The sequence below is a fragment of the Battus philenor genome, unplaced genomic scaffold (assembly GCF_028537555.1).
Source record: "Battus philenor isolate CCGP_79_NKW_IND1 unplaced genomic scaffold, ilBatPhil1.0.hap1 SCAF_6, whole genome shotgun sequence".
NCBI classification, from domain to species: Eukaryota; Metazoa; Arthropoda; class Insecta; order Lepidoptera; family Papilionidae; genus Battus; species Battus philenor.
The window spans coordinates 6,644,337-6,654,542 of NW_027181726.1; the positions used below are offsets into that span (position 1 = coordinate 6,644,337).

Genomic DNA, 10,206 nt, shown 5'->3' on the forward strand with positions numbered 1-10,206 from the left:
TGTGATACCCTCTCTAATCAGTGTTGAACTTAATTAGAAAATAATTTGTATTGTTATTAAAATATCCATTAGACTTGGTGCGTACATTAGACAACTGAAAATTCCTGCGACCTTAGTGTTTTAAAAAATATATGAATAAAATAAATTCTTTGTATATTATATGTAGTTATTAAATAGAATCTAAATACGGTTTGTTGAAGCAGGTGCTGGGTAGCCAGAGTAATAAAATTTTATTGTCAATAAAAAATGTTAGAGCAACAAGTAGAAATATTGATTTGTTCTTTCCTATAGTAATACCTATCTTGATTGTTAATTAAATCTATGAAGTCTTCCAAAAACCTAGCAAATATTGAAAAAGACGATTAAATCTAACTTTAAGGATATTAAACATACTATAAAGAGACCTTAAAATAAAACGTTTTTCAATTTGAAATATTTAGAAAGAAATTGTGTTTTTTTACATTTTAATAGGCATTTAAAGACATATTGTCATTATACACAAATTTGTTACTCATTGCAATAACATTATAAATTTAAATCATATATATCGTGTTAATAAAATATTAACAATTGCTTTGATTTCATTACAATGAACATTATATTTAATTTAGTCATATATATTTTTTAGTGTTATAATTCAATTTAAGAAGTATTCGAGCAGGTTAATTTTAATCTTTACTTCTGATAAAGATTTTCGTTTTACCTGTTTATCTATAGTTCAGCTTCGGCTATTTTAGTAATCTGTGGTACGACGGCTTGCTTGCCGCCTGCACGATTTTTTGGGAAATTCGCGCGTCAGTTATTTTTTGGTCATATTACATGTACACGATATAAGTTAATCATTATGGGCGCCTATTTATCTGAACCCGTAACTGAAAAAATGTCAAACGATGAAGCGAACGCCAAACTAGAATGCGGTGCAAGCTCCATGCAAGGATGGCGTGTCAACCAAGAGGTACGATTTTGTTTGATAATTATATGGTTAACTTCTTCAGTTTATTGTGTATTGTTTAAACAGTTAAGTAATGTTTGACAATATCTTTACAAATCTGACATTCTTTCAAGTAAAAATATAAGTATTTTTTTCGTATACATTGTTCTAACTTCTTGGCTATATTGTTAATGTACACACACAAAGCGAACTCTAAGAAGTGTAATTAATTTAATTTATAATCAAATTTAGCAAAATTATATATAAAACAACTAACTCCACAGGATTCACACAATACAATATTGAATTACGACACCGATACGGCGTTTTTTGCTGTTTACGATGGTCACGGAGGCGCGGAGGTGGCTACATACTGTTCACAAAATTTACCGGAATACATAAGAAACACAGATGCATACAAAAGCGGTGACCTAGTCAATGCTTTAACAGACGCTTTCTTAGGATTTGATGCTACTATTGCAACTAAAGAGGTTATGGACATCTTGAAAGAGCTTGCAGGTGATACACTTCTTATTTTGAAATTTCTGCTATGGTAGTGATATTTTACCATTGAATGAACTCTAATGTTACAACTGTTGCTTTCTTAGGTGAAATAAATCCTCCAGGCCCAAGTGACAATGAAGAATCTGAGGACGAAAATGTTAGTAATTTATATCAAGAAGCACACCTACCTTTGCAGGTGAATTATCATGCTATCAATTATAAATAGAAGTAAAAAGTCAATTACTAACTTACTTTCTAACATATATTTTTATTAACAATATTATTATTATTTTTTTATTTAAAGTGGAATATTGAAATACAATTTAAATAAAATGAAAGAAAGTATATTCACATTTTAATAGTACAATTCATTAGTTATTATGGAATAATTAATATATTATTAAAACCTTAGTTATATCAGCAAAAAATTCCTATTTCAATCAAGGTTTTCTTTTAACCTTGCTTTACAAAATTTTTATGTATTTGAATCATAAAAATGTTACATTTGTAATATTTTACTCATAATATGCAGCAAATTTTACTTACTGTCAATAATTAAATTGAGTGTTTAATTAATATTGGTTGTTTTTGGATTTTTTTGTCAGTTTCTTGATTAGAAAAAAATTAATTGCATTAATATATTAATAATTAAAATTACAAATATATACTCAAGCCCAAAATACATATATTTTTGACCTGTGGAAAAATACATTAACCTAGCATACTTTAAACACATGTATTAAGAACCTTATATATTGATAAACTTTGATAACATTTTTGAAAATAAACATATTTAAAACTTTATAGACTTAATGTAATAGTTTCTTGTCTTTGTGATCTCAACTACAGTTCTGTACTTGAATTCAATTCAATTGAAATGTAAATGTATACTTTGCAAGTTTTGATTTTGATCCTTTGCTTTTATTATAATGTTCTGCATTATTTGTTTAAGAAGAAATATATTAAATAGTAATCACCTATTATTTATATTTACTATTACACAAAAATTTACTTACATAAAAAATTTTATGTACATTATCTACATAGATATTCTATATTATATATATGAGGAACAAATTTTAATTCAAATCACATTAACTCATATATAACCTTTATATAACCTTTATTGTTTTTTTCAAACAGGAAGTTTTAGCTAAATATGAAAATAAGTTAAGTACTTTGCATCGGACAAGACTAGGTGACACTGCAACTCCTCTTTCACCATGCTTAAGAGCAAAAAAAAATACTGATGAGGCTGGTGCGTCAGGTAAATAATATATTTTATGTTTAAGGAATTTGTTGTCATGCTTTTAAATTTTTTATGTTCTAGATGAAATCTAAAAAAAAATGGATTAAAAAAGTAACTTACTCACTGTTTTTTTAATAGCATCAAGCTCCAGTTCAGGACAGGCAGCAGGTTCAAGCATTGAACAAGTATGTGATGCAACATCTTCAAGCAAAAATGGTTTACCCGATGATGATCAAAAAGAAAATAATGGAGAGGAGGACATGGGTGGTGTTTCATCAACCAATTCAAATGAAGAAGACAAAGACTTAAATGGAGAGGTAAATAAGGGCATCAGCTACCAATGTTCTTAAACTGGCATTAAATTAATAGCATCATATCCCTCATTATTATTACTTAATATTACTATTGCAATTTAGGTGTCAACCAGTGCACCTGAAAATGAAGTGAAAGATAACATTGCCATGGAAGTTGATAAAACCAGTTTAACTGCACCTGATAGCTCTGAAGATAATTGTCGCCAACCAGAACAAAGTGAAGATGTAAAGAGCTCAACTAATAGTGGAAATGGTTTGAATAGTGAAACATGTAATGGAGAAGTAACAGATTCAAAACAAGTTGATGGGGAAGACAGTAACATAACTTCATCCAATGGTTCTGTGACACCTTTAAAATCTAACAAAGGTAAGATAGTATCTACATTTTTTGGTAAATAAATAACACTTTTTGTTGCACTAGTGACCAAACTAAATATATAGATTGTCAATTTGTTTGAACATACTCTAGTGCAAGGATCAGCAATCAAAATTTCAAAGTTTTTTAAGAGCTACATAAATTTTTCTTGTCAATAAGTATTAATAGTATGTACATGTGTAAATATTTTTTGTTAATAAAAAACCTAGTATATTTATTTAAGAAAAATATCTCTGATCATAAATAAGATAATACACAAAACAAATAAGAAAATACATTGTTATTATCATCATGACTATCATGTCAGCTGATAGACATGTGGCTGCAGGCATTGGTCTCCGTCAAAGATCGCCATGATGACTGTCTTGAAAATATTTGATATATGTAAGTATATGTAAATAATCACTTATTATTTAAGTGAAATATTAAAACAAAAATTTAATTACAACATGTATGGATCTCAAGATCTGCAGCTTCACATCCAAACAGCCATAGGTTGCCGATCCCTGACATAGGGCCACTAGACTTGTCATGAGGGCAAATGGAGAGTTTAATATAAATTTATAAATACCTCTATTTTCATAGAAAAATATATTTTCCTGCTATCTAAAATGTTTTTTTTATATTTTTATGTTGTCAATAAACATTATAACAAAAAAAGTATTAAGTATAAACTAGTTGATTTATTTAATAGGGATAGAGATACACAATTGGCATAATTAATTATTGTATGAGTAGTAGAGATTTAATTTAATCGATTCAATGGCCTAAGTAAATACTTTTACATAAATTGTAATAATATTTATTTTTAGAGAAATCACCAGTATCAAGTACTGATAAGGCAGCACCAGAGCGACCAAAAAAATCCAAAATTCGCAGAGCAGCTGCAGCTGTTTATGAATCACTTTTACGTCAAGCTACAGTAGAAGATGATGATGAAAGTGACTCAAATGACGAAACTTTTGAGGGAGGTGAAGTTAATTCATCAGATGAAGAAAATATTAATGGGATTGAGGATTCATCTAATGAAGGTAAAAATTTTCATTTAAAACATTTAACATTTACAATGTTAGTTTTTTCTTTTTTCATTATGTGAATTGTGAACACAAATAATGATGCAGTGCTAGTAAAATTACTGAGATATGTTATATTTTATTTTCCACTTATACATTGTGCTGCCAGTTTTCAAAAAAAAGTTTTACACATTTAATTTATACTTGTGATATAGTCATAAGATTTTATTTTTGAACTAAAGTAGTATGCAGTTGTATAATATCATTGTAAATAAGAATGTTAAATGCAATAGATGGGGAAGATGAAGAAGATTATGAAGCTGAATCAAGTGATGAGGAAGGTGAAGAAGACATTAGTATGACTGAAGAACCTGGAAATGACAGTGGTTGCACTGCTATTGTTGCTCTTCTAAAAGGTTTATCTTTTTCTTTTTCAACTTTTTTTATTAACTCAAACAATAATACTAATGGTAGTTACAAAATATTAAACATAAAAAAATGGTTAATTATTCAATATGTTATCATACATCATCAAATAATAAAAAACATGTATCTCATTTTATTAACTTCCATTTTCAGGGAACGAATTATATGTGGCTAATGCAGGTGATTCTCGTTGCATCATTTGTAGAGAAGGAAAAGCTATTGATATGTCGATAGACCATAAACCTGAGGATACACCAGAGCTTGAACGTATCACAAAAGCTGGTGGAAAAGTTTCTTATGACGGAAGAATTAACGGAGGTCTTAACTTATCCCGCGCCATTGGCGACCACTCTTACAAACAAAATAAAGAACTAGACGCTAAAGAACAAATGGTTACTGCATTACCTGACGTAAAAACTTTGACAATCGATACGTCTAAAGACCAGTTTATGGTCTTGGCGTGTGATGGCATATGGAATTTTATGTCTAGTCAAGACGTCTGCGACTTTATCTTACCGCGACTAGCTGAGGGACGCGAGAGGCTGTCACAAATATGTGAAGAGGTAATTAAATCTTAAATATGATAATATGGTTTGGCTTGACCAAAAACATTGATTTCTGGTAAAATAATAATATTTTATCACAGCGGTATAACTTTTTTCAAAGTCCTCCTTTGATGTCACTAATATAAATATGTAAGAAGAAAATACGCACACATACCTATTTTTCTAGATTTCGTCTTCTTTATTTTATTCTCATTTGTTAACTGTTTCCAGATGTTTGATCATTGCTTGGCGCCGACAACTTTGGGCGATGGCACTGGCTGCGATAATATGACGGCTATTATAGTACGATTTAAAGATGGAGCTATTTCAGATATAGGACAGCACTCCAATGCTGAAGGCTCGAAAAAGCGCATTGCAGAGGATGAGCCCTGTGATGATAATCAACAGGACCAAAAAAGGCAAAAACTTGACGACTCACTCTCAAGTTCAGTTGTGACTTCAAGTGTTTAGATTTACTAGGGAGAACAGTGGTAAAATCATATAGTATTGTGTAATGTTTGAAGACTATGGATAGATAACATTGTCACTATAATTTCTTTTTGTAGATCATTAATATTAATAGTTAATTTTACAAGAGAAAGGACAATATGTATTTCTCAAATGTAAAATTAGCATTTTTTGCTTAAAACCTGGGTAAGTTGATATTGTTTTATTCTACACAGGTAGTTCTTGTAATAATTTTATCAGTGTCACAGTCTTGGATATAATAAAATAGTCAATAATATTTATTAGTTGAAAGTTGACAAGAAAATATTTAATCACATATTATTTGATACAAAATCCACTAGTATTTCTTTGATTTTCTTAATTAGTGAAATTCATTAATATATCTTAACATTTCTTCAATTATTTTTGCTAAAGATTAGTTGATTTCTATTAGCCACTGTAATCAGTTATATTGGTTATATCAATAATGAACATCTCTATTTCGCCTACTTTCAGCAGGTTACTGAAATGTATGGTTGTGAGATGTAAAGTACATCTATTAAACCAAATTTGGATGACAGCACAATTGACGTAAAATATTTGTATTTAATAATTCGCCTAAAGTAGCCTTATTTATGATAAGAAAAGGATTGACGTTGTAAAGGAGTAAAACAAATTTGGAACTGACTTGTTGACGATAGCATTTAGATATAAGGTGTAAATGTAGATTATTAAATCATTATTGAACCCCTATTCATTTTTTAGTGTGTAAAACGCCAAATTCAATTGGAGATCTTTTTATTTTCATAATAATGCTTAATTATTTGTGATATCAAATTCCATGATATTTAACTTTTGTATGAATATAACTTAGTGTCTATAAAAATTAAAACTTTTGGGTTATAAACTGTATTTATGCGAGCAATTTAAGCATACTCATCATATTAAACATATATTTTGAAATTTATCAACACTGTACTACAACAAAATATTTGTGTGTTCCTACAATATTCGAAAAAGTTTTCATGAATAAAGATAATAGATCTATATAACAATTAAAAAATCTGTTACTGCATAGTATAAGTATGTAGTTATATTTTTGTATACAGGAGTTTGTAAAATTTTACTAAGTTTTGGTTTTTATTGTCTGAATAATGAAAATTGTTTTAATATTTCTTTTCTATGAAAAAAGTCCAGTGTCTTGTCTCTGAATACGGTTTTGTGTGCATGAACGAAAATTACATTTTTACAAACTGAACTTCTTTTTATTTATGTAAACGAAACATAGAAATCTACGTGAAACGACATGCTTAACCTAACGCCCTGTATCAGGGTTGAGCAACCTGTTTAATCAAAGGGCCAAATTGAATTTAAAATTTACATTGGTGGGCCGCACATAAAGTAACAACAATTTACATAACTTATAATAAACATTAGAAATAAAATAAACTAAAAAAAGATGAAAACTTGATATTTCACGTAAGAATTTTAATGTAAAATAATAAAGAACAAATAAATGAAATTACTTGTAATTTGTAATAAGAAATTTTGGTAATGTTCGATAAAAGCTGATTAATAAATGTCGGAATTGATGGGGTGACGCAGCTTTTTTATTTTGTATCACTCGATCACATCACCGTTCGATGGTTATTTTGGAATAATTATTCTGGTTTAGTATGTACTACCTTATGATTATAATTAATTTCATTACAATGTATTGATCAGATTTAATCTATAATTCAATTTTAAAAATACTTGTCGGATCGTATAAGCATGTTAAACGGTCCGCGTGCTGCTCATCTCTGCTCTATATTATACTTTATACTAGTTTACCAACTTTTGTGCTATAACCCGTCTAAAAATTCTTATGGCCTCCTATGTAACATACGTAAATTTTATATGAAAGCGAAGGGGTTAAGCACTCGTGCCGTCCATTTGGAAATCGATCGGAACTTTCATTTGTTTTACCTCTTGGTATATTTAAAAATAATACAATACATGACTGAGGTGTAGCAAGTGTGTCTACACATAGAAATTAATTTATTTGCCCTTATTATATAACAACAATAAATCGTAATTTTTATGTTCCTGCTGATTTGTGGAAATAAATGACTAAATTATTTAACACGTAAAAAGATTAAACTTCCATTTTAATATTATTTTTTTTCTCTGGCCAGATCTTAAATACATCCTGGCCAACATTGGTTTCATCTGTACAAAAAAAATATGAAGTTTGTGGTGTCTGACAAATATCAAAATTACGTACGTATAATTGAGTGAAACCGAAAGTCCGCATGAACAGTTCGATACAAAAGAGGTTATTATCTAATAATAAATATGGAAGAATCACAATAATTATACCAGTTCTCTTCTAATCCTTTATTTTAATTACCTAAGAGCAGTCAAATATTCTATAGTTTCGATTTGATTTGCTTCAAGGATCTGCAAGGAGTCATATTCACTATCCAATTGTTCTATTAACATAGACCTTTCATTTATTTCGCTCTGAAATAGAAATAATTTACATAAATACATTACAGAATTATTACGGCACAATCATATGTGAAAACTAATTTCTATGCCGAGAGAAAACCACCTGACAAAAAAGTATTCTATTTTAAATAAAAATCCTTGTTTTGATTACAAGTTATTGACATAACATTCTTACTTCCGGTCAGTTCCTTTATATAACCATGTTTTCTAATCATAATATATCTCAAACATTAAGGTACAAAACTTACTTGCAATTTAGCTTGTTCGTTTTCTCTTTGCTTAGTTATAGATTTCAAAAGATTCATAGATCCTATAGCGGCCATTTTCTGCTTTTCCACATTTTCACCGAGTTCTTGAAGCGTCTCAAGTAAATTACTTATTATTTTACCAAAATCTTTCACCTCTGTAAAAGTTGTTAAATATCGTTGCTATGAAATAAAAATTCAAAGTTACTTATTACGAATATTTTAATATAAAACATTAAAATGAAAATCTACTTTCAAAAGGTGGACAATTCTATAACATAATGATCCTGAAATATTAACCGAGACGTAGGGCCGATATAGCTTGTCTTTAAATGATTATGAAGCTATGAAAGGTGATCCCAGCAGGAAATGTGTGTGGCAAAAAAGCCAGAAATCGAATACACATTTTTTTACCTTCCACAGAGCCTTTTCCTGTATCTAAATTATACATTTTAAAACTTTTTCTTATCCTAAATTAAAACATACCAGTTTGTAAATTTTGGCAAAGTTGAGTATTTTAAGATGGCATTTTTTTTTATCCTCAGGGATTCACTAACAATTAAACGTAACACAGGCCTATATTGTGTGGGTCACTTTGAAATCGTAAATATATATGTATATACATAAATGTATGTATATATTAACCAATAAATGAAATGTAAAAAAGGTTACTTCAGTGATTACATTGCCTTTTTAGTTAATTCAAAATCTCGGTTTGAATAAACTTAAAAACTCTTATACCGGTTGATTTCAGTCCACTGAAAAATTCTGGCCAGTGATATTCAACACATTTTCACTATCATTTTAAATCTGATAAGCCTATTCCAAATGTTCCTCTGTTCTATTAAAGAAATCAAATCAAAAGCATTTACTTGGAATAATGTACTCAACTCGTTTCGTACTCTTTGCATATATTTTTCAGATCTTCAGAATCCTTAAGAATCGTGTGGTCCAATACTCTGATCTTATTGATGTCATCATAGTACAAGTGCGCTTTTAGTAATTCATCAGCCATCTCTGAATATTTTTTTGCTTTTGTTTAACAATTTAGAACCTTGATTAGTTTTACCTTTTGTTGCTTAGCAATACTATTTATTTAAGCCAGACAGACATGACATATACTTTTTTATATGTTATTTGTACGAGGGTAAATTTATATACTGAACATCGCAATACCGACTTACGAACGGTTTTTATTTGGATGTACTTCGCAAGATTTTAGTAATAACAGGTGCATTCATATCTTTCTTAAACTCGATGTATGCACCTCTTATGATGTTCTATTTTTATATAGTCTGTAAAATTTTCTAAGATCTCTTCACCTTACCCCTCAATTCTAATCGTAGGATTCAAGGTTGGCCGTAGAAAGACATCAACGAAGAGAATCAACTAATGTTTTGAACTTGAAACCTTTTGAACTCTTTTTACTAGCGAGTTATTTAATATTAAGAAATGATATAGGTGTTAAATAAATAAAATAGTATATAAATAAAAATATTACTCTACACAGTATTACCTAAATATTTAATAAAGTAATTTTTTTTATCTAATATATTTAATTATTTAAAGTGATGTTATATTCTGTGTCACTCATTTACATTGGCTGTACAAATAAATTTGACGTCATAATATTTTCTGCATCTTTGTTTTCGTTGTTATGTGA

General features: G+C 28.9%; 2 protein-coding genes across 3 annotated transcripts; one reads left to right on the plus strand and one right to left on the minus strand.

Annotated features, from left to right (window-relative positions):
- Positions 1 to 737: 737 nt before the first annotated feature.
- On the plus strand, positions 738 to 7,325 carry LOC137930173 (protein phosphatase 1G). Of its 2 annotated transcripts, none has more exons than XM_068773323.1 (10): positions 738 to 955; positions 1,216 to 1,450; positions 1,540 to 1,592; positions 2,579 to 2,702; positions 2,823 to 3,001; positions 3,101 to 3,365; positions 4,187 to 4,405; positions 4,681 to 4,803; positions 4,967 to 5,376; positions 5,590 to 7,325. In XM_068773323.1, the coding sequence occupies exons 1-10, from the start codon at positions 845 to 847 to the stop codon at positions 5,827 to 5,829; spliced, it is 1,959 nt and encodes a 652-aa protein (XP_068629424.1). In that variant the 5' UTR covers positions 738 to 844; the 3' UTR covers positions 5,830 to 7,325. The 2 variants fall into 2 exon arrangements, with proteins under 2 accessions (XP_068629424.1, XP_068629423.1); XM_068773322.1 differs by having other exon boundaries at positions 1,540 to 1,631; positions 5,590 to 7,322.
- Positions 7,326 to 8,193: 868 nt separating this feature from the next.
- IFT20 (intraflagellar transport 20) lies at positions 8,194 to 9,629 on the minus strand. Its single transcript, XM_068773926.1, has 3 exons — positions 9,435 to 9,629; positions 8,547 to 8,701; positions 8,194 to 8,310 (listed from the first exon to the last, which is right to left on the minus strand). The coding sequence occupies exons 1-3, from the start codon at positions 9,556 to 9,558 to the stop codon at positions 8,194 to 8,196; spliced, it is 396 nt and encodes a 131-aa protein (XP_068630027.1). The 5' UTR covers positions 9,559 to 9,629.
- Positions 9,630 to 10,206: the final 577 nt, after the last annotated feature.